The sequence below is a fragment of the Zeugodacus cucurbitae genome, chromosome 4, assembly GCF_028554725.1.
Source record: "Zeugodacus cucurbitae isolate PBARC_wt_2022May chromosome 4, idZeuCucr1.2, whole genome shotgun sequence".
Classification (NCBI taxonomy): domain Eukaryota; kingdom Metazoa; phylum Arthropoda; class Insecta; order Diptera; family Tephritidae; genus Zeugodacus; species Zeugodacus cucurbitae.
This window is the reverse complement of record NC_071669.1, coordinates 256,731-282,024: the sequence shown is the minus strand read 5'-3', so window position 1 is coordinate 282,024 and position 25,294 is coordinate 256,731. Positions and strand designations below refer to the sequence as shown.

At 33.4% G+C, this 25,294-nt stretch overlaps 3 protein-coding genes across 11 annotated transcripts; 1 reads left to right on the top strand and 2 right to left on the bottom strand.

Moving 5' to 3' along the window:
* Positions 1–1,343: 1,343 nt before the first annotated feature.
* LOC105215498 (uncharacterized) lies at positions 1,344–10,516 on the bottom strand. 2 transcript variants are annotated; one of them, XM_029041939.2, is made up of 3 exons: positions 8,249–10,516; positions 3,613–4,184; positions 1,344–3,080 (listed from the first exon to the last, which is right to left on the bottom strand). In XM_029041939.2, the coding sequence occupies exons 1-3, from the start codon at positions 9,890–9,892 to the stop codon at positions 2,183–2,185; spliced, it is 3,114 nt and encodes a 1,037-aa protein (XP_028897772.2). In that variant the 5' UTR covers positions 9,893–10,516; the 3' UTR covers positions 1,344–2,182. The 2 variants fall into 2 exon arrangements, with proteins under 2 accessions (XP_028897772.2, XP_011188164.1); XM_011189862.3 differs by lacking the exon at positions 8,249–10,516 and adding an exon at positions 6,250–8,209.
* A 4,177-nt stretch (positions 10,517–14,693) lies between these two features.
* On the bottom strand, positions 14,694–18,787 carry LOC105209120 (aldo-keto reductase family 1 member B1). 2 transcript variants are annotated; one of them, XR_851609.3, is made up of 7 exons: positions 18,643–18,787; positions 18,475–18,583; positions 17,074–17,216; positions 16,534–17,017; positions 15,378–15,586; positions 15,110–15,294; positions 14,694–14,876 (listed from the first exon to the last, which is right to left on the bottom strand). XR_851609.3 is itself a non-coding variant. In XM_011179740.3 (6 exons), exons 2-6 carry the CDS (start codon positions 18,541–18,543, stop codon positions 14,831–14,833), a joined length of 951 nt encoding a protein of 316 aa, XP_011178042.1. In that variant the 5' UTR covers positions 18,544–18,583; positions 18,643–18,787; the 3' UTR covers positions 14,694–14,830. The 2 variants fall into 2 exon arrangements, 1 of the variants encoding a protein (XP_011178042.1); XM_011179740.3 differs by lacking the exon at positions 15,110–15,294.
* Positions 18,788–19,101: 314 nt separating this feature from the next.
* Positions 19,102–24,477, top strand: LOC105210161 (uncharacterized). 7 transcript variants are annotated; one of them, XM_054229345.1, is made up of 9 exons: positions 19,190–19,251; positions 19,574–19,754; positions 21,832–21,856; positions 21,921–22,052; positions 22,116–22,223; positions 22,283–22,447; positions 22,508–22,608; positions 23,554–23,719; positions 23,780–24,477. In XM_054229345.1, the coding sequence occupies exons 4-9, from the start codon at positions 21,932–21,934 to the stop codon at positions 24,061–24,063; spliced, it is 945 nt and encodes a 314-aa protein (XP_054085320.1). In that variant the 5' UTR covers positions 19,190–19,251; positions 19,574–19,754; positions 21,832–21,856; positions 21,921–21,931; the 3' UTR covers positions 24,064–24,477. The 7 variants fall into 7 exon arrangements, with proteins under 7 accessions (XP_011181236.1, XP_054085318.1, XP_054085320.1 ...); XM_011182934.3 differs by having other exon boundaries at positions 19,102–19,229; positions 21,832–22,052; XM_011181360.3 differs by having other exon boundaries at positions 19,191–19,251; positions 21,832–22,052.
* The last annotated feature ends 817 nt before the right edge of the window (positions 24,478–25,294 follow it).

The window sequence follows — 25,294 nt, the reverse complement described above, 5'->3', positions numbered from 1 at the left end:
AACACCTTCGATTACAAATATCATTAGTATCTAGTATTAGGATATGTAAAACATCTTCGATTACAAATATCTAAGTAAAATAGTTATAGAATTGTGCATTTCAAAAGTATCAGTTTACAGTTATAAATGGCCAATGCCAATCACATTGAAATGTTTCATTCGGACAGATGCGGAATCTTCCTGTAAATGCGTCTAAAAAGTGTTGCTTATTTTAAAAGTCTGATCACAAGTCTGCAGGATATTTTTGTGTCAAAAGATTGGTGGATATCGGCTAATATTTGCCACAATGACTTGAATCTATCTGTTTTTGTAATTCTTAACATGACACTATCCATATGAATTTACGAATTTTGTATGAATATTAATGTACCTTAACATACTTTTGATTTTTTTTTTTTCAATCAGAGGTTGGCAGATTATGCCATATCCTACACAATAAATGTTAAAGAAATGTTGAATATGTATTAGTGGAACGTGTTGTTGTATGATGTACGTAAATCGGATAATCTTCAATAAATTAAACACATCGATGACAAACCTTCGAAATATTGTGGCCTGAAAAGTTGCTTTCTCTGCTACTGGTTTATTCCACATACAAAGGTTCAACAGTCTTTACAGTAGTCATACGACGACGTTCACTTTGTGTGTTTGGTTTGACTACTACTATTCGTTGATTTTTTTTAAATTAATTACCTACCTATTTTCAACTAGTATGCACCATCTTATTACATATGTATATACTTACGAGTCATTACATTTAAAATTGTATGTATGTATGTATTACTTATAATTGAAAGTAACACTAGAAACAAAGCAACGGTACAGTTTTATTTTATCTTCACTTATATTTTACTGCATTTAACATTAATTTAAATGAATATGTGTAGGAGTGAAAATCGGTTGACAAGCGAATGAACTGTGAATGAACATTTCGTTTAAACTAAAACCATTTTTGATGAATATTTGCTTTAACGAACCTGATTTTATCAAACATGTGTATATACATTACAGTATTTTTCGTTGCTTAATCTTTACTAGATTTCAAATTCAAATATTCCATTGATGATCGTTTGAGCAACTTGTACATTCCTTATATCTTACTCGTTTGTATGCATTTAAAACATTTTCGATGTAATTAAGTGTTTTTCTATAGCGATAGTTTTAACAAAATTCTGTTAAGTACATTAGTCTTATATTTGCCTAGTTATAACATTTGTGAATTAAAAACAATTTATGTATTTCACTATACAACATACATACAATAATCAATATTTTACCAATAATTAGGAAAATGAAGAAATTGTCAAATCAGTCCAAAATTAATCAATAGTTCAACTCATTCGATATTTATATGTTTTATTAAAACACCACTTAACTTGTATATTAAAACTGCATGTAAATCTGTATTTCGAAATGATTTCTAATGTACATACATAGGTGTATACTTTTATTTTTAACATCTTTATGTACTCTAATTGTGGTAAGGATTGTCTTAGTAACAATGAAATTAAGTTAAATCTTGCATTCTCTTCATATGAAAATATTGGCACTTTCTTTTACCTGTGCTTTTGTAGAAAATTTAAATTATATATTTTACTACATATAAATATTTTAGGTAGGTATTTATATATGCATACCTATTTATGAAATTGTTAATTTTCATAGTCTCATATATTCGAAAATTATATTTTAGTCTTTTGAAGAATGCTGTATAAAAAAGTAAACAATTATCGAACAAATTATTTGAATAGATATGCTTGTAATTTGTGCTTGGGTATAATTTTAATAATTCACTCTTCAATCCAATATATATATTCTTATTTGTATTTATCTATATGACAATATATGTAATTATTTTGTTATGAATCTCTTTAGAAGAATCCATTTTCACAACAAAAAGTTCCTTAACTATAATTCTCCCAATTGCACAATTTCAAAAAACTGTTTATTGCTGTAGAAGCCGCATATAGATATGCGTAGCTCATGTTCATTCGATTAACAATATACAAATATGTAGTAATTTAATTGTATAAATAACCTAATATACCAATTGTATTACACTCAAGTCCTCAGTATTTACCTGTGTACGCATTCTTTCGATAACATGCACAATGCGATTGCACCCTTCAAGATAAAATGTGTGCAAAGCAGCACAGCGGTTTCTTACTGTCTGTAGCTATGGTCACGAAGACATGTATGAGCACTGTGGTTTCGGTTGTGGTTCAGTCTGTTCGAGCGGCTGAATGTCAGCACGTTTCCAATAGTCTCGTACATTTTCCACGGTCTCTAAGATGCGAAGAAAGTTTTTTCCCGCTAACATTGCAATGTCTTGCTCACTCCAATTGTGATCTTGTAGCAGAGTCGCCAGCAAGTCTGGGTATTTGGATACGTCTTCAAGACCAATTGGTGGTTCTTCTATGTCATCATATCCTGCTCCTAGCCCAATATGCTGCACACCAGCGATTGCACGAATGTGTTTAATGTGCTTCACAACATCTGCAAGATATGCTGGTTGCCCACAAGCCACGTCTTCTGGATCGAAGCTTACCATAATTAGGCCACCGTTATCTGCTACTAGTCGAAGAATATCGTCGGGTACATTGTGTGTGGAGTTGCATATTTGTCGGGCAGCGGAATGGGAGAATATAACAGGAGCCCGAGTAACTTGTAAGACATCTCTAGCTGTCGCAGTAGAACTATAAGATAAATCGACCATCATTCCCAAGCGGTTCATTTCACGAATTACTGCTTTGCCAAAAGCTGATAAACCGTTTTCTGATTCTGAGGCACTTGATCCAGCCCATGAGAGATCACATTTATGCGTAAGACTAAGTGCACGCGCGCCGACTGAATAAAATGATCTTAAAACGGCAAGTGAGGACCCGATGGCATGACCACCTTTGATGCCAATTAACGAAGCCATTTGGTGATGCTGTCGTGCTGTAAAAATGTCCTTAGAGGATTTTACCAACACTGTATCCAGAGTATACATGTCAGTTAGGCGACGGATAATATCAATTTGTTCTATAGCTACTTGGACGGCGTCCAGGCCCAAAGCCTCACAGGGCACATATGCTGACCTGAAGAATAACGACATGAGATGAAGACAGCTAAATCTCATATAAATGTACGTGTTGTTTTGTATTGTTTTTATTGTATGTAAAAGCAGTTGATATGAAGCAAGATATACTATTACATATTATTACAATCATTACTACACCTTTATATACCTTTCTCCAAAAACGTATACAGGTGCAAATCCGCATTCACTTCATTTTTGATTATCACAAACATCTTCAACATCATCAATTAAAAATTAATACGAATTTTATAAAAAAAAATTCTCCGAGCATTGAAAAGTTTTAATGACAATACATGTGAATATGTGTAAGTCGTAGGAAGGGTTTAAATATTTTGGTATTAATGTCAGTTATAATTATTCTATCTTTTAAGCCTTTAGTATTAAGGTCATCTAAGTAAATAACAAGTTACTGTATACATATACTTATATTACAAAAAAGAGTCAAGTAGCCAATTGCATCTTAGAATATAAAATAATAAATATAATAAATAAGTAATATATATACAAACAATACATGTAGTTTTACTTACCACATTTGAACCCCCACTAGTCCTTGCTTAAGCCTTTCAACATCCGTTTGCGCCCACGACGGTGGTGTCCTTGTTTCTGCATTGGGATCGTGTCTCAAGTTCATCAGCTCTAAACTATTGTGCGCGTATTTCCGTACATTCCACGCAAAATTATTGTGGCCATCCACCAGCGGTACGTCTTTTAGAATCCGTTGCACGATTTTCAGTCTTTGGGCATGCGAATTGCGGCTGTGCACCATGAAGTGTTGGTATGCAAGCAATGTGGCAATAGTAAGCAAGCATATAGTGGCAACAAAAGTCAAGAATATGGCACAGGATCCGCATCGTGGTTTCAGACGATGTGTCCTGCTGCACTTAACAGCAGCACTATGACGGGATATTTTTGATTTACCCTCGATGTGGGCAGATTGAGCTGTTGGTGGCGGTTTGCCATCACACAAGCTTACTTTTGACTTATCTATATTAACTATTTCGCCACCGGAATCACTATTCGAAGTGGAGTTTTGGCGGGAATGTGTGCGACGGGTATTGGAATGCTCGGTGACATCAGGTAGACCACCGAAACCTATTGTCTAAAAAGGAAATAATAAAGTATTCATAAATCTGTGTGTTGTATTGTTTATATAAAAAATGTAATTTTGGATTAAATGATGCTAGTAGTCTATACAAAATTTTCGAACAGTTGGGGAAACAAACTGCAGAAACAAATATCATGTGATACAAAATATAACTATTCAATGTATATATTTTATATTTCAGAGATAGGGTAAATTTCCAGCTTATAGATTTGATGTGCAAACATTCCTAAAGAGAGATCAATTGTAAGCGCTATAGATAAATGTGTCACGACTTATTTCCAACCCCATCACCATTAATACACAGATTACTTCGCAGTTTTTGCAATATGCAAACCCTATCCCAATAAAGGTAACGATTTAAATTAATCTTACTATAAGTTAAAAGAATTTACATTATTCTAATAAAAAATTTACATGAAAATGAGACAAAGAGTGGAAATATATGTATTTTGTTTTCTTGAAATTTATTTCTTTACTTTGGATATAAAATGGTGAATAAATATAAAAATAACCATAATATTATTTTTACGGATTGTACATCACTTGTTGCGCAAGATTTATGGTCCTCAGAACATTGGCAACGGCGAATACCGCAGACGATGGAACGATGAGCTGTACGAGTTATACGACGACATTGACATAGTTCAGCGAATAAAAAGACAGCGGCTACGCTGGCTAGGTCATGTTGTCCGAATGGACGAAAACACTCCAGCCCTGAAAGTGTTCGATGCAGTACCCGCCGGAGGAAGCCGAGGAAGGGGAAGGCTTCCACTCCGTTGGAGGGACCAGGTGGAGAGCGACCTGGTTACACTTGGGATCTCCAACTGGCGCCGAACTGCGAAGGAGAGAGAGAGGTGGCGCACTATCGTCGATTCGGCTATAACCGGCTAAACGGTTGCAACGCCAATCACTTACACACATCATTTGTTGTATGTAACAACATAATTTCAAAAAACAAGTAAGGAAGTGCTAGGGTGCAACCGCATATTTTATACTCTCGCAATTTAGTGATGTAATTTTATTATTTCACTAATTTTCACCAACAAGGTACACTATATCCAATACTATACGCTCACTTAATTTATTATATTTAAGATATTTCACATGTTAACTGATATATACGAATAAAGCCCACCGCAGTTTTGAAAAATCTACAGGTATAAGGGAGCTTATGACCCGATTTTAACAATTTTTGATACGGAGGCACACTATTAGAAGAAAACTATTCCATCTGATAACATTAAACTATCTGAAAGATTCACTGATATTATCAGTAAAAAATTATCATTAGGTACTGAGTTCTTCGTGTTCAATATCCGGGGCCTTGAAAAGTTATAGTTCGATTTCGACAATCTTTCCACAAGTGATATTGTTGTATTCTGCAATCTTCACTGTTTCCTGATGTATATATTGGAATTTAAAATTGAGTTACATATAAAGTAGGCGTGGTTGTGAACCGATTTCGCCCACTTTCCATCCGTGTTATAAGGGTCTTAAGAAAATATTATGTACCGAATTTCATTGAAATCGGTCAAGAAATTTTTGAGATCTGGTTTTTGATCCAAAAGTGGGAGACGCCCGCCCACCGGAAACATTTTTCCTAGTGCTATTATTTGTTCCAAATTTTACTTTATTATTAGTTATGGCACTTTTTATTTTTTCCTTTTTCGCCAATTTGTAGGCGTGGCGATGTCGCCCATTTACGAAAGCTACCTTTTTATGGTGCCAAGGAACATGTGTACTAAGTTTCATTCGAATATCTCAATTTTTATGTCAAGTTACAGCTTGCACGGATTGACAGACAGACGGACAGACAGACATCCGGATTTCAAATCTACTCGACCTTGGTATATATAATCCTATATATAACTCGTTTAGTTTTATGACTTACAAATAACCATTATGTGAACAAAACTATTATACTTTGTGGAACCTATTTCGAGAATATATAAAATTACAACCTTAATAACAACATAGGATTCAAAATTCAACGAATTTATATTAAAGTCTCTAGAAATGCAGGTAATTAATTAACAGTTTACTGTAAATTAATACGCACCTGGCAGTTCGTAATATTTTTTAGATACATATAAGAGCAATTATGCAGTGCATCGTTATCACCATGACTGTAATAATCGCAGTTATTTTGATTTTCCTCCGACAGCTTCTCTCTATCATTTGGTATATTATCTTCTTTAAAAGATACACGTTTTGGGTTTTGATGCGTAGACCCATACTGACAGGTAGGCGTGCGTCGATTACGACCCAATGTGGTCGAAACTCCGCTACCTATTCCGGTAAGAGAACCGATAGCGCCCGTGAATCGAGTCGAGTTCATAGCTCCACCTGCCGCTGACGCAAATGTACCCATCATATGAGAAAATGCCACACATCCCACATCTTCTGGTTCCTTAGGCCTATGTTGCTGATATGGATGTGGACGATGATCATTAACTCCACAATTATTAGCAGTTAATGTAGGTTGAAGAATCATGCCACAACCACCAAAATGAAAATGAGGTATACATGTGGCACCAGAGACACTCATGCCGCATTCGCTACCCTCGAAATCACTATCATCACCAGTGTTGTCAGCGACGCCAACTACATTGTTGTTGGCAATGGCGTCGCTGAAGGCTCGAGATATATTACTACTTTCAGGCACATCTCTTATTTGAGGTGATGTGTTTATTGTGCCCGTGTAAATTATGTTGAGAGCTGCAGGCAATGTCTGCTGAATCTGTATTTGTGGAATTTGTTTATGTGCCTGTGGAAGCTGTTGCCTGAAAGAATCATTCGGAAAATTCTGATGGTGCTGTTCGATGTTCGGAAGCGAAATTGCCTCTGCCTGTAAAAGTTTTTTACCGCCACTGTAGAGGCCAGGTATATGTAGTTCATGTTGAGCCATTTGATCTGAAGTGGTAGCATTGGAAACAAATATGTCCGATGGCTGGAATTGGTATATATTTTCATTATCTGTTACTTCTTTGTAGTCATTGTTTCTAGGAGTCTTCAATATAGAGCTGCTTGGTGTTACTATAGAAGGCTCAATCATCACGATGGGTAAAACTGCACTTGTACTAGTGCCACTTAAAGCAGATCTTTGAAGTATCTCCAATTGGCACATTTCTTTATATCTCAATGGTCGCAGTTCCATAACTTCTTATATTATGATTTCAAATCGAAACTATTTTTTCGGTAACTATTAAAATTTTAATACATTGCAAAATATATTCACTATATGTTATCCAAAGGCAATTCTCTTCATAGCCATTTATCGTCATGGTTCCCGACGAGCAACTTTACTTCATAATAGCCGAATAGAGACTGAGCTATCATCAGCTGAAATTTCATGCTCTCGCCTTGTTATTCAGAGAGACCATCGTACAGTATCCACAAAATTATCCAAAATGCTCTATCATTTCCATTAGTTTATCAATTTATTTGCAGCCAAGCCTTATTTTGCCGGTCCAACTTTTACCAATGTCATTCAGTTTAGTTAAGGGTTAAAAATTCGCGACTGCGCATTGTATTGTATAAATGCCTCAATCGACTATACTGACGAAGGAGTCGTTCATTAACCAATTATTCAAACAATGATTAATTTTATAGGTAAACTTTCATTAACATCTTTCATATTCCACTATTATTTACCTAAACATATTTGTTAAAATCAACTGTCTTATGAAATTAGTTGTACATATACACCCATATTGTGAATGTATTAAATTTACGAATAGCACATGAAAAATACTGATGCGATTCAAACGAGTACATACACTACACTTTACAGGAGAGTGACACTTATACCACCACACTCAACTCTCAACCAACTGTTGTGCCTTGATTTCTTTAGTTCTTAAACGTTCCTGTATTTCTAGTCGTATACAGATATATAGTATACCAAATTTAAAATTTTACTATCGAGATAGAATCATAAAAGAGCCTCTCTATACTGTTGTGCAAAGTTTTATTACAATATCTAAATTACATAGAGCTTTATTTATATATTGTAAAACGAATTGTATAAAAGATAATGACAATGAGGTGAAAATTACCTGATAATCCATAGAATTTCCATATCCCATATGATTGCATGAACATGAACATTGTTTGATATGTTGTTCAAGCTCATCATCGATGAATTGATGGTGCAACGTTGTAAAAGATGTCCAATTAGGTCTTTTAGTTGTCGGTAAAATTCCCATAGATATAATGTTATGGCAATTGCCACCATTTTTTAAGGATTCCTCTTTAATGACTTCTTTACTCTGTGATAATGAGCGATGAAGATGCTCTCCATGGGTGGCATGTAAAAGTAAGTTCTGGATATGATTGTTCGGTTTATTTTTAACACTCGACTTTGATTTTATCAATACTGTTTTGTTACTTGAAAGATTAGTTAAAATATCGAATCCACTTTTTTGTTCAGGTTTGGTAAATCGCATGCTTTTTAGTGTGTGAACCTCATCTTGCAAACAACTATTCAATTCCGTGCTCACATCCAACAAGTTGGTCTTGTGACTGCTATTTAAATAACGGGCTCCTTTCTGTCTACTCTTCTTGTTGTTGCAGTTACTGTCATCATTACTATTAACATATATTTCGTCTGTTGAGCCGTGTCTATGATTTGTAGTAGTTTCATTTCGTACACCGATATATGTATGTCCGGCTCCTACCGATGATGAATTTAAATGATAAGGCGATGACGATGTATGGAGATTTTTGCTGGGGTCAGTCTGTAGAGAAGTCTTATGGCCGTCCAATTTTACTGTAGGTAGGGGTGAGGAAGTAACTGAGGTGTTAGAAGTTAAATTTTTTGAAGAATATTTTACTGTGGGTGCAGCCTTTGAGGTATAAGTGATAGCTGCAGTAGCGGCTGATAACATAAGGCGAATCGCTTCAACCGAATCCGAAGCCAATGGCACCGAGCACGAACCTGTCTCAGTGGCACTGTCTTCACAGTCTTCATATGATTGATCAAAGTTACCAGTGTTGTGAGTACTCTCCTCTGAATTGCTCTCATCGGAAGTGTAGTCAATTTCCACCAAGGAAGTATGCAACTTCTTGCGCTGTCCCATGGCTGGGACAGCTGTAGAGTTGGATCCATATTTAAAGTAAGATTTATTTGTTCCAACTATTCTCTTCAGAATAGCTGATGATTCCTTTTTATGATCCGGTTTCTGTTTTTCCAATTGCTGAAGAGTATTGAAAAACGCACATCTCTTAATGGGGGGTGGTGTATAGAATGGTGGTACATTGCAAAACTGGGTTGACCTACTCATTCGGGATATTTTGTGCTTAGGTTCTAATAATAAATCATTTTTATGATTTCGACTACCGCGTTCTCTCAAGGAATGTGCTGAAAGCGATAGTTCTCTGGTAATTTTCAGCTGTCTTACTTCTTCGCTACTACCTGATGTGCTTTGTTGCTGCAACCGAAATCGTCGTCTTCGAGCCTCTGCAATCAGATGGCACTCATTAATGGTGGACAGCTTTAATTGATGTGGATGTAGTTGAGTATACGATAGTTTTGGTTGAAAATTGCTCTGATTAAGGTTTCTGGTCTGTTCCAGCAATTCTTCTGCCGATGGCAAATATGCTGATTCAAAAATATTTTTTTGACTGAGTGCAAGAAATTCCTTCTGTTCCTCTTCTTCAAGTGCTTTAAGAGCACGCAAATTCCACTCACCAGACGACATTTGCCAGCGTCGTAACTCTTTTTCACTTTACCTACTTCAACAAGACCAATAGATTCTTCATGTGAACAGAATTTTTTAACGAGAATGTTTGTATGTTTTAACTTATATACATACATACTTATATTTACGTACATACACATATGTGTAATATTCTACTGAACCCGCTTATTTATGAAAGTACTTTTATACATATGTATGTATTTTTGAATATGACTATTTTCACAATATTCTTACCAACACAAACTCATATTTATATTTTTTATCTCAATATCATTTTTCATATACAACATTACAACAGTTTTATCGATACAGTTTTTCCCACCAAAATCATTTAGTACCTAGTTATCAAATTTTTGCCACAAAATGTATTACCGAACGTCACTTGTGTGAATACAAATGATTTAATAAACTGAAATGCTCAGTGAACTTGTTTATCAATTTATAGTTCAGCCACTGCAGGACTGGTAAAAAAAGCAACTGTTGCCGAAGTATATCTATGTGGACACTCGTAACATTTCTTACAGAGCTGGGTGCATGCGTCAACTGTGATATAACAATAACCATCGTTTTAGCCATTATACATACATATTTATGAATACCTTCCACAAACTGTTGTTCTTAACAATACATTTTTATCCTACCGTTAATACCAGAATAAATTTAAGCAACACAAACCACGAAATGCAACCAAATGTTGTCTCTTTATATATAGATACATATGTATGTATGTATGTACTTTTATATACGCATACATCAGGGCACTTATCGACCCATCTTCGCGATCTCGGTGAATTTATCTGTTATTATAACATACGTACATGTAAATGTGACACCTAAAAAATATGCTCAAACGTTAGGTAACTTTTGTTTATCAAGTACTTTATCTCAAGTACTGTAGTGTATTTTTTATTATTATTTTATTAATTAATTATAAATTTTAATCATATTATTATTATAGTTTCAACTTGAAATACAATTAAATAAATTAAATATTGCCAATTAAATTCAATTCTTAAAAACCGAATTATTAGTTTTTAATTTAACTGGACAGCATTCACCATTCACAAATTCAAATTATAATCATATCAAATATTTGTCTCAGATTCTATTGGTGAATTAAGGCTTTCTTGATTGTTGAATTAAGTCCCCTTTTGTTTCAGAACGGTATAGTTTCCTGTTGTTACTCGAAAAGTTAGGGCAAACTACTAGCTATCTAGTTATACTTTAATGAGAAACCTTTACTGGGTACATTTATATGTGGAAAAATGCATTATTTGCAGTGTATTCGTATATACATACAAAAACAAACGACCCTAAACATACATATGCATGTATGTACATATGTTCCCGTTAAAATAATATCAAAGTAAAAAACAAACAAATCAAAAGCTTCTACCTTGTAAAAAGGGTTTGATAATAAATTACTATACTAAAAATTGTTGCGATATCGGTTTTATTAATTCTTGAATTTCTTTTGTAATATTAAAATAATGACATTTGCAATGGCTAAGAAAGCATGGTCAGTACCATGCTTATACCTTTAATCGGTAACTATGACTTTAACTTTTTATTAGTATTTGTTTTTATTTAGAATTTACACAATACCAAATTGTCCTTTTCCTTTTCGCCTTTCTGTTTTTTTTTACTTACATATGTATTTTGTTCTCTAATGTTCTTTTTTCGTAAATGAAGTTATACTATTTTTACTTGTTTTAAATTGTCTAGATTTGGGTATTTTGAAAAATCCAACAAATGAAAAAACACATTTTTAGCAATTTGATGAAAACTTAACAGTTGTTGCAGCCGTTATTATTCTCTTATTTCAAATTAAGCAGCTGATTGCATTAATTTACTGTATGTAAGTATGTATGTGATTGGCGTTGCAACCGTTTAGCCGGTTATAGCCGAATCGACGATAGTGCGCCACCTCTCTCTCTCCTTCGCAGTTCGGCGCCAGTTGGAGATCCCAAGTGTAACCAGGTCGCTCTCCACCTGGTCCCTCCAACTGAGTGGAGGCCTTCCCCTTCCTCGGCTTCCTCCGGCGGGTACTGCATCGAACACTTTCAGGGCTGGAGTGTTTTCGTCCATTCGGACAACATGACCTAGCCAGCGTAGCCGCTGTCTTTTTATTCGCTGAACTATGTCAATGTCGTCGTATAACTCGTACAGCTCATCGTACCATCGTCTGCGGTATTCGCCGTTGCCAATGTTCTGAGGACCATAAATCTTGCGCAAAATTTTCCTCTCGAAAACTCCTAGTGTCGTCTCATCTGATGTTGACATCGTCCAAGTTTCTGCACCGTAAAGCAGGAAGGGAATGATAAGCGACTTGTAGAGCTTGATTTTGGTTCGTCGAGAGAGGACTTTACTGTTCAATTGCCTACTCAGTCCAAAGTAGCACCTGTTGGCAAGAGTTATTCTGCGCTGGATTTCGAGGCTGACATTGTTCGTGTTGTTGATGCTGGTTCCCAGGTATACGAAATTATCTACGACTTCGAAGTTATGACTGTCAACAGTGACGTGGGAGCCAAGACGCGAATGCGCCGACTGTTTGCTTGATGATAGGAGATATTTCGTCTTGTCCTCATTCACCTCCAGACCCATTCGCTTCGCCTCCTTATCCATGCGGGAAAAAGCAGAACAAACGGCGCGGTTGTTGCTTCCGATGATATTAATATCATCGGCGTACGCCAGGAGCTGTACACTCTTGTAGAAGATTGTACCTTCTCGGTTTAGCTCTGCAGCTCTTACAATTTTTTCCAGCATCAGGTTAAAGAAGTCGCACGATAGTGAGTCACCTTGTCTGAAACCTCGTTTGGTATCGAACGGCTCGGAGAGGTCCTTCCCAATCATGACGGAGCTTTTGGTGTTGCTCAACGTCAATTTACACAGCCGTATTAGTTTTGCGGGGATACCAAATTCAGACATCGCGGCGTAAAGGCAGCTCCTTTTCGTGCTGTCGAAAGCAGCTTTAAAATCGACAAAAAGGTTGTGTGTGTCGATCCTCTTTTCACGGGTCTTCTCCAAGATTTGGCGCATGGTGAATATCTGGTCAGTTGTCGATTTTCCAGGTCTAAAGCCACACTGATAAGGTCCAATCAGTTGGTTGCATGCTTTCTTCCGACCATATTTTGCAAAGAAGCTGATGCATGCACCTTATCAGTTCTTCGCCGCCGTATTTGAATAGTTCTGCCGGTAATCTATCGGCCCCCGCTGCTTTGTTGTTCTTCAAGCGGGTAATTGCTATTCGAATTTCTTCATGGTCGGGTAATGGAACATCTGTTCCATCGTCATCGATTGGGGGATCGGGTTCGCCATCTCCTGGTGTTGTACTCTCACTGCCATTCAGCAGGTCGGAGAAGTGTTCCCTCCATAATCCCAGTATGCCCTGGACATCGGTTACCAGATTACCACCTTGGTCTCTACATGAGGATGCTCCGGTCTTGAAACCTTCGTTAAGTCGCTTCATTTTTTCATAAAATTTTCGAGCATTCCCTCTGTCTGCCAGCTTCTCAAGCTCTTCGTACTCACGCATTTCGGCCTCTTTCTTTTTTTGTCTACAGATGCGTCTGTATAGTCCCGAAGTTTCTCTATTAATTAAATATTTTACATAAATTTCATATTATATTTTCTCTGAGTAATAGTCATTTGATATAATATGAAGACGTATTTCTTCCCTCTCACATTGCTCATCACTTTTACCATAAAAAGTCAAATGTGAAATTTGATAGGAAAGTATTCTAATGCATGAGGACCACGCTTGATTTAAATTACCTACAGCGGAAAAACTTAGGCGAACACATAAATTACAATTGTGTAACCAGTTTTAAAAGCTATATTCTTCAGCAAAACCTACTATTTGTGCTGTCTGTCTGCCCATTGACGGTGAAGTGAAAAAATCACATAAAAGAAGTGGAACAGTCGTAAGTAGCAGCTAGGTATTAGTTACCTTTAACACATAGTATATGTGCATTCAAGGATATAAGTATGTTGTTTATATAGTAAAGATAATAAAGGAAATGTATGTATGTGCACGATATGATATATTGAGGTTAACTTCACGCGTACATGTGTAGGTACATGTATTTATAAGTTAAATAGTTAAGATGCAATTGTTAAGACTTGGAGTAACTGAATATGCTTCCAATCAAAGCATAACAAACGTAGCATAAAATGCCATGAACGTACTTGATTCGTTTTCTTACATATGCCATTGTTGACCGCATCTCATCTGTAACTAGTTTCAGACATTTAAACTGAGACTTTCAACCTTCTTCCAACAGTTGACGTAGTACAATCACATTCGCAGGAAGGCAAATACCGGGAATCAACAAAATTTACACTTTTAACAAAGAGAAAATAAATAAATATTAGCAAGGACATCAGGTGTATTTCAATAATGTGTATAAAATTCAAGTTGAAAGAACTGAGATCGGTTGGTGCATAGATATGAATGGCTGTTATTTAATATACGCTAAAATTTTAATTTCTAGCACCATTCGAAATCAGTGCTTTTAATTGAAACGACCAACAGTAAAATGATATTGTTCTAAAACTAGTTCAAATATTATGTTCGCGCAATAATTATAATGTTAAAATATATGCAAAAAATAAAACATATTTATTATTAGATTTAGACTTTAAAACAAAAAATTAATATCGTAAAATTGAAGAAACCATACAAATAAATCCAGTCTAGCTCAACACATTTATAGAACATTCAGTACTATCGAAGGACAAATCAGATTTAAATGTTTTGAGTTAAAAAAAGTCCAATGTTGGAAATTAAATATATACCAGGTGAAGTTTGTAAATTCATGTGTTTATTTATTCAGTGCAGCGCTAAATACAATAATATATGTATATGTATATGTATTTCTACATTGGTGAAAAATTACAGTTACATAAACACAATTTAACTGGAATGAGTTTAACAAACTAGAACTCATCGTTAGCAAACGGATGGTGCGGATGTGATAGATGGCTGAAAATAAAAACAGGATTAAATAATATTTTTGAATTTAAATATGAATTACAACGTTATTTAAAAGTTGTTATAACAAGCGGAAAGGGGAAAATTAGTGCGACAAAAGCGGTATATAATATTTGGTACCAAATGAACCAGAAAATCTTGAATAATTATTAAGCCATTAGGTATAAATAGCGAGTAAAGCATTAATAACAAATAATTAAAGTTATTGTATGCAATGAACTTACTGCTAACATATTGATTGTTTTTCAAATTGAAAAAAAATTGCAAAGTAAAATAACATAACATAGTCATGAAGATATGAGAACCGATAGCTGACGTAGATTTTGAATAAATTAACAAATTTCACATCTTTGCAACTTTACAAATTTAGAATTCATCTGTAAACGGGTAAAGCTGATGGTCAGCAACGCTATTTTCAAAATTGAAAGTGAAATAAACCATTATTTAATAATTATAAATTCAATTTGGTTCTAGTTTAAATTAAATACTTACTTATCAAGAGGTACGAAACGTCCGTTACAATTAAAACCATTAATTGTGGCAATATCATCTGCGTTTAATTCAAAATTGAACACATCGAAGTTAGATGCAATACGACTTTTAGTTACAGACTTTGGGATAACAATGTTTCCACGTTGCACTTGATAGCGTATAAGAATTTGTGCCGGAGTTTTGCCATACTTATTAGCGATACTAACAATCTGAAAAAAATGTTAATTAATATATATTACTATATATCGAGCCATGCGCTGTTGTAGCTAAGCTATACGTTAAATTATATTATAATTAACTTTTTATTCTGAAGGATATTATAGATTCATGCGGTATTATTGGAATGTGCGGCATCTTCTCATTTGACCATTCCAGTCAAATGTTTTTCAAGAACATTTCCTTTGATTTTTTGATGAGCAAACGAGTACCGTTGCATAATTGAGATGGATTCAAATCACGTAAACAGAAATTAAAATTGTGTTATATGGGAAACATGCGTTGTTGCGGTCGCTTATTCTAACACAAAAACGTCAAAATAATATTTGACGCGTGACGCCCAATGTACAGATTTCACGCATATTTTGTGTGAAATTTAATGCTTCTGACATTTCTCGTTAACGAGTTACGGTATTTTTATAAGTAACGTCCACTTTAAGATAAATTTTCAGCTACCTACTTTGATCCTCTGTATAAAATATTGGGTTTTGGAGCCTGATTTGGGCTTAGTTGTAACACCGTTTAAGATTTTCAATTTATGACACTTTGTGAGCGTTGCAGTGGTCCGATTTTACCCATATGCATCCCTCGCGTAGGGTCAATGGATACATACTTGTACCAAGTTTTATTAAGATATCTAGGATGGATACATAATTGTACCTAGTTTTATTAATGTATCTAGGATGGATACATAATTGTACCAAGTTTTATTAATGTATCTAGGTTTTAACTTAAGTTCTAACTTGAGCAAATGAAAGGACATTGGATCTAATATTTGAGAAGTTAAATCAAACTGCACAAAGTGTGCAAAATTTCATTAAAATAGGTGTAGTAGTTTAGGAATTCACAGCGATTAAACAAAGTGGAATTATAATGTTTATACATATATACAGATATATATACACACGTTATAATTTCTCAATTTTAAATAAACACTTACTTTAGCATCCTCTAACAAAACGGGATCATCTGGTTTCGCCCATGGCCTGTTGGGGGAACCCAAAGGACTATATGCAGTAACAGCTATGTTCTTCGATTTGCAAAATCCAATTAGTTTTTCTTGAGTCAAATAAGGATGACATTCAATTTGATTTGTAACGGGAGCAATAGTTGCAACCTCAAGCACACGTTCAATTTGACGTTTGTTGAAATTAGATACACCAATGGACTTAACAAGACCAGCCTCTACAAGTTTTTCCATTGCTTTCCATGTGTCTACATAATCTACATCAGAATATTGCACTTTGCCAAGATCATCATTTGGGAACAATGGTCCGCCCTCTTTATAACCCATTGGCCAATGAATCAAGTACAAGTCAAGGTAATCCAATCGCAAATTCTTCAAAGTAGTTTCTAAGGCTCCGCGTACTAATTCTGGGCTATGGAAAGTATTCCATAATTTGCTGGTAACAAACAATTCCTCACTAAAATATGGAAATAATTTTGAAAATTAGAGACAATTTTTGTAAAAATTACTCACCGTTTCACTACACCTTCAGATATTTTAGCTTCTATGCCCTCTCCGACTTCATCCTCATTTTGGTACACATGTGCACAATCAATGTGGCGATAACCAACATCAATAGCATCTTTAACGGCTTGAACAACTTCTCCCTTAGGACTCTGTGTAAAAGTAAAAACCTCATAAAATATTTCTGTATACATACATACATATGCACATGTAAAAATGTAAGGTGTAAAATGTGATATATGTATGTTGGTTAGTATAGTAATGAAAAATGTTACACAAGCTAAGAAAATATACGGCAAAACTCACACAAAATAGATAATAAAGGAAGTTCTTACTGCTTCATTATACTTGTCAAAAAGATTAAATGTATTTTTATGTATCGACTACAAAGTGGTAATTGATATAATTTGCAAACGACTTTGAAGTCGTTTCATTTCTAAGTGATTAGTATTTTTGAAATACATTTATTTTTAGAGTACATATGTACTTGTATGTACACTTTTCAAGAACGTTCCTATATTTTGCCTACACAGAAATTTAATGAAACTACTTTATTATTAATATGTGCAAAGAAATAAAGATAAAAATATCAGTTTGTAAAGACTAGTAATAATTTGCTAGTACTGGATATAGTAAGTATTGAATATTTTATTCATATGAATATGTTAGTATACATATTTACATATGTATGTATTAACATACTCTTATCAATCGACATTCTTCCTCCGCGTGTTAAGTTCATTTATCAACATATTTCGCCTTTGTGCTCTAATTGAGGCAACGCTTGAATATTGTTAAAGATCGTGCGATATTGGAGCACTTAATGCTATCAGTTTTTTATAATATTATCTAACTATTTTATATATGTTCATGACCAATAATTATTTTAACGATCTAATACTAAAGTTCTTAAAATTGTTAACGAAACACATTAAACATTATTAAATATGTAGGTTAATATTACCCTATCTACAAGTAATTAGTAAATTTCCTACTAAATTCAATTTTTAATTTTTCTAAACGGCCAAATTGTTTAAATAACATAATTAAAAATGTCCTTCATTAATGGTTAATGTCATCAAAGTAATACAAATTCTATTTAAAACACAATACATGGATCAGTATAACTTAAACGAGTTTAATATGCAATAAGCCATTGTAGAATTTCTTAATTGAGCTACAGGGAACATTTCGTGCTTTGCTTTTGCGTATTTAAATTTAAGACCACACTACATTTAGAATGACATATATTGCCTTATACAATATACATATGTATGCTCATATAATTTACTTATACAATATCATATAATTTTCACAAGAAGACGGCTAAATATTTATATTCACAATAGGTTTATCAAACTATTATTGCACATATATATATATATATATATATATTTTTATTATACTTACACCCCATGTGCCTAGACCGAGGATGGGAATCTTTTTCCCATTATTTAGAACCACATCAGGAACCGACATTATGGTTTTTAATGAATTATTAACAAATTACAAGGATATCCTGAAAGATTATCAGTTTTTAAAAACAAATTCTTGGCATTAATGGGAAATATTACTAACCTGAATCACAATGGAAAACTACCGGTGTGGATAATTTACTGAATGCCAACAAACAGCTGTCCAAGCTTTTATACCTTCGACAAAAGCTTTCAATAGTTATTATATTTATTAGATCCATACTTTTTTAAACGACTTAAGCAGTTCATACACAATACGATTACTTCAAAACATTGTTTCGCTTATACATATATACATAGAAAAATTTAAGTGAATGGGAAATGGGACTGTTCAAAAAAGTTTACATAATAAACAATAATAATGTCAAAACAATGTAATTGATATAAAATGATATATGAAAGAATATGATTTAACTCTAATCCATTACTCATATGAAATATGCATTTCTATAGAATTTGTATAATGAGCTTTTAGTTGGATTCCAATTCCCCATGTGGTGAAATAATTGTATACCACATTTCTAAACTTTAAGAATAAACAGGTATGTTGTTGTTGTGGCCTATTCTCGTTTCGTTTCTATATAACAGCAGAGAAATTACATTGTACATATGAAACTTGTATGTAAATAACACCGAAGAAACTTTTGAAAATTATAGGCACCATTTAGTTGCATTTTGTTTGGTAATAAGGTGTGTTGTAAATTTATATACGGTAAAAATGAAAAAGTGAATTAAGATGGCTTTAAAATGTATTGAAATACATAAAAGCGACATTAGTATCGTATACATATCCATGCACACGTACATATGCATATTAAATTCATGCGAAAACGTTTTAAGTATCGCGTAAAATTATAAGAAGATTTATTGCATTAAGTGAGAATAATACGTGGCTTGTAGATAAACACCAACGCAAGTTAAAGATTCAAAATGTATCTAGTTTAATGTAACAGAATAACTCAATAGTGTAGAAAAAAATATGTACAGCTTTTTAAATAATTATAATAAATAATAATCTTTATTCGATTCTCTAGCGAAATAAATGAAAATTGTTTGTTGATTGCGTTACTCGAGTATTGAACGATTCAATACCAAAAAAAATAGTAAAAAATATAAGAAGAAGCTCATTAGCGAAATTGTGGTCGAAGAAATTATGGTAAAACTCTATAAACTAAAGCTGCCCATCGCTGTATACTGGAATGTTTTAGTGATCGGGTAAGTTTTATATGGTTTAGTGAGTTCGTAGATCGCATTTGTCGCATATTCCAGTTTAACTGGAACACAATTTGGAATGCATTCCTACACATTCATATTTATCTAAGGCAAACTAATAGATTATCATAAAACTTAAACATAAATAGATGCTCACATATTAATGTATATTCAATATAAGCAACGCCTTCTTTTCCTTCATTTTATCCATATATTTTAACTGAAAATATCGAATATCTAAGTATATTGTTATCTAGATACTAATTGAAGATCAAAGAGTAATTTATCTCGGAATTTTCTCTCGTATCCCTTCTCTGAACGTACGATTTTAGAGCCAAGCTTTTGACTTCAAAGAGAATTTATGGAGGAACAAACTTGAATGGAAACATGTTTTGGGAAAGGCATTATAAAAAATAATTATATACATACATAACATATCATTTATACATACATGCATATGAACATATGCATACGATGAAATATGCACATGCTTTTGACGATAACTCGATTCACGCAAACGTGCATATGCAAATGTATGAAAGTAATTCTGATTCTCTAGCTAGTTTATACGTAGTGCATACAGACATACATATAAAATTGTAGTTTTATCTATGATATCACTGAGAAAATTGTCAAGGGATGGGATAAAACAAGTATTTTAAACTCTTTTCGAACAAACAGAGAGAGCGCATTGATTTCTTAAGATTTCCCACTTTTTTTCTAACTTTTCGTTCTTACCGTGGAATATCTAAATTTACCAAATTTTTTATTTAATGAAGAAAATAATGAAATATTCAGGTTTAAAACTTTGATATAAACAAAGTTTTTTGATAAATCATTTAATAGTATACAAATATTTAAATCCGAACACAACTTAGCTAAGTAAAATAACGACATGATTCAGTCGCTGATGAAGATTAATTGCCGTTAAATTTCAAAATATTATTTTAATTTCATAGGTGATTTTTAAACCTCGATTCTACATTTCTAGTATTCAGTATATTTTAGATCATTATTTAATCGTGCACAATATATGTGTGTTCAAACTGAGACTTAGTGAAAAAAAAAAACTTTAACATTTTATAGTGACGCCACCCAAACTCTTAGGTATGTCCCATTTAAAGTCTCGCCAATTATATAACATATAAGTTGTATATATAATTGCCGATATCTGAATATAAAAGTTATAACAATTTATAGCTATATCTATTTTCCTTAAGCAATCTCCAAATTTAGAGGTATAACATTTGGAACTAATATCATTGCACTTTCCTCAAATATCGTACAAGTCCAAAATTTTCCATTTTTTCTTTTTAACGATATTTTACTTTCACTTTAATATTCTTTGAAAACGAATATTTACATTAAGAATTAATCCATTAAATCACGTGCTTATATTACATTAAACACATACACATATGACATGTTTGTATATAAAATAGACGCTGTGTACAATATGTGGATTTCATTCTTTCATGTTGTCATGGTAAATCCTAAAACGAAATGTTGCGTGAGACACAACAATGACGAACAGTAAAATTATCGCATATTTTTTGACGTTTCATATGTGGAAAATTACTGTACAGTAGTTATATAAAAGTCAATACAATATATTAACCATGTTTGTTGCCGTTGTGCTAGGTCCATGGGACCTAAGTTCGATCATAGTTTTGGAATTGTAAATGAAATTCGGCTCCCTTCCGATGGGGTACGATATATTTCTGAGTCTATTAATAAAAAATTATCATAAAATTGATCGGTAGCACTTCTGTCGTATTAAACCAAAAATGATTTCAGAGTTTCGTAGAAAGGTCATAATAAGAAAAAGTATATTGAATTAAAAAATAAAAGATACCAGCTAATGAACTAAATACGTTATAAGAAACTTTGATTTAATCAAAACAAGAATTAATATCGTTAATTAAATATGGTTAGGTTGTCCCATTTTATGTTAATAATTTCTCGGTAGTCAGTGGCTCGTTTAACTAAAAAAATTAAAAAGAATCAAAGGGGATTTATCTCAATATATTAAGTAGATTTTTTAATGCATCGTATTCATATTTTTTCTTAACCTTTTTAGGTAGATATATATTTAGCAGCGACCAGTAAGCGTATAGGAATCTTTCAACATACAAATTTGGTTTATATAAAAATACACATACTATGCAGATATCCAAAAGATGGCAAAATCACGGAGTGTTCTCTACGCTGCTGGGGTAACTTGCTTAGGATTTCTGTGTTTTGCATTAGCCTCAGCTGCTATAGGAATACCTATTTGGGGTTACTATGATAGTCCAACGGGTAACTGTTTACAGTTATTTTTTAATATTATCTCAATTATCATATTTATTAACAAATTTTCAGGGGGCTACGATTTCGATCGAGGATATTTTGGTCTCTTCAAAGTTTGCAAACAGCTAACATATAACCGGGAAAAATGTGGTAATGATGTTTCGAAATTTCGACTATCCAGTAAGTAGTTAGACATGTTAGTAGTTAAAAAAAACATGTAATTGAATCTTTCCTTTTAGCGGTCGTAAACATAAGTGGTCTATTAACCATTTTAAGTTCGGCAGCTCTTGGTATTTTCTGTGTTCTATCGGTAATACAAATAGCGATGATATCTTCCCGTGAGAAAGTTGTAATGCCTTACAATACATTGGTTATTTTTAAGATGATATTGGCGCTGATTGCATGTGAATATAAACATTTTATTTTTTGCTTACTATTTTTCATTAGCAAACTATTTTCTTCAGGCTTGTTGGCTACTATCGCAACTGTAATGTTCGCTCTGCAAATCGATGATTCAGAAAAATATGGCTTCAAAATTTCTCGAGGCATATCTTTTTATTTGCAGGTAAGCAATTTTGTCAATATCTTCAAACATATTAGTACATACTACTTACTGCCTACCTAGTTTCAGTACGACATCTCAATGATGTGAATGAATTGTTATGCTAAATTTTCGTTGCAAAATCGTCAAAATTTTGAACTTATGAACCGATTACGTATTTTTTTGACAAATGTGATTGCTTATTAGCACTACTAAAGGGTACAAGTTTTACTTTGATATCTCTTCAAATGCTGTGAAGTTAAACGAAGTGAAGGAATTTAACAGACATTACATAGGAAGTAAGCAAAACGACTTTATACGAATAGCTGTATCAGATGTTTTCGATTATTTGGAAATATTCGTATGCTAGCTTAACTGCAAACTACGGCAATTCTAATAGTCTGATATCGCACATCTGTAATATCAAGTTTCATTAAGATATCAAGTTTTACTGAAGTTATCGCTTGCAAGGGCAGCCAGACAGATATCCGGATTTTGGCTTGTCTCATTGTACTGATCGTTTTGTTATTTTGTTATACATAACTCTATATTTAACTCGTTTAGTTTTATGTATTACAAATTACTTACTTATTTATGATTATTGGGGATTTTAATTTTGAACCGAACCGAACTATTTACTTTGAGTAGTTTTCGTTTCGGGTTTCGCATTTTTAAATAAAAACGGCGCGGTGCTTTTGACACGGTTCAGATCACGTAAAAAGGGGCGGTTCGGTTTGCAGCCCTGCTAATACATCATTATTCCCATATAATTTTACATTTGAATCATTATTGACTAGATACGGCAGGAGAGCAGACAAGCGAAAGCGCCAAATCTATTATTTATGAATACATTTCCCATTTCAATGATGACTATTTAGAAAGTGTAATAAATAACTGTTATGTAATTGGAACTCATACACTCATTACTATTATAATCAAAGCAATGAATTCTATAATAATTCTTTATAGATTGTAGTTATCGTATTAACCATTGGACTTTTTCTTGCTGCTCTTTACGATGTACTTTTCTCACGTCGGATGGGTGGAGACCCCACAATGATTGTGGATACTTCTTCAGCAGCCAGCGCCACGACATATAACAATCCTGGTTACAAAGAGTCACGTTCAAGGAACGGTAAAACTTATTATTAAAATTATTTTGTAAGATCGAAAAACTTATTTGAATACACTTTAGGCGTTTCGGTAACTGATGCATCTGGCAGGCCTTATAGCAATATACGAAATGGTGGAAGTGTGGCATCTATGTCCACTACAATGACTAGCGTATCAAACGGCTCAACAGTGGAATCATTAACACGTTCTCCCCTTCGCTCCAGTTTAAAGAAACCACGTCCACCTCGTGACCCTGCGTTAGGCATTCCGAACCCTGGATTTTCTGGATCGGGAAGCTCGCCGCCTATGCACCGTAGTAATAGTGTAAAAAAAGTACGCATTCAAACACATAGCACAGAAGTTTGAAATTTGAACAGGAATTAATATTGTATCGTATGATACAAAAAGTAAAAAATGACAAAACTGTGGATACAAAGCAGAATAGTAATTGGACATTTGGCTATGTACAGAAAAAATTTGCACAGTTTTAGAAAGATATATACATATTACATATGTAGACATTTACTGAGAGGCAAAAGCAAGACAAATTCATGGCTTAGTGTCATTATGAAGAATATACCTTTATACATTTTGTTTTACCATTTGCGTTTAGACTTTTACAATTTATATATACATACACATAAAATTTGTTCTAGATTTTAGCATTGACTAACTTGAATAACTAAAATAAATTTCGATGCGTGTCACCTGGTATAAAGCTACCTTGGATAAAAGTAAATAAATACAGACTTCAAAAGTAAATTCATAGTTCCTGTAACGGATTCTTTTTGCTGAATGTTGTCAAAATTAAAGTATATCACAGTATCTCCTCTTTCCCTTTTCTATCCATAGTGAAATATAAAAATTAACACCGAAACATATCTGTCCATTAAACATCAATTTCTCTATTAGTTAATTAGATATGCATACTTGATTTGACAGCAGTTCTAAGAACTGGAGCTTTAAATTAATACTATTCAAATTTGAGATTTCGCAATAAGATTAGCTCAAATCATAATTCACCTCGAAAATTTAAATGCTTTGTAATTGCGTGTGTGCAAAGTGTACATATGAGACAGCCTAATATTTAGTCTTCCACAATAAGTTAAATTTAGCACTTAATTCTTTATGTCCTAATTAAAAATTACATGTACAGATACATATAATATCATTTTCGAGTAATGTAAACCTATCGAAGCGGTAGACACTGGCCAATTCACTTTCATGAACGTATTTAAGTAAAACCAAAGACGAAGACAAAGCAAGATGCAACTACAATTTGGTAACGAATAATACAACAAAACAAAAAATATGAGTTATAAAATAACAATTAAATTAAGCAAATTACGAAAAACGATTATAAATGTGAAAGTTAGTTTCAAATATATTTTCTGCAAAAAAGGTAACTTTGAAAGCAGATGATATGATGAAATATTAACACTATTGTGCTGAGGAAACTTGGGTGGATATTTTGAAGAAACTAATATATTTTCAAAAAACCTTATTTGCTGTAAAACTTTAAATAAGCGTTAATTTGCTATATACAATATATCCTTAATATTTTAAATATAACTAGTTGATTCGTGTCCCAGGATTT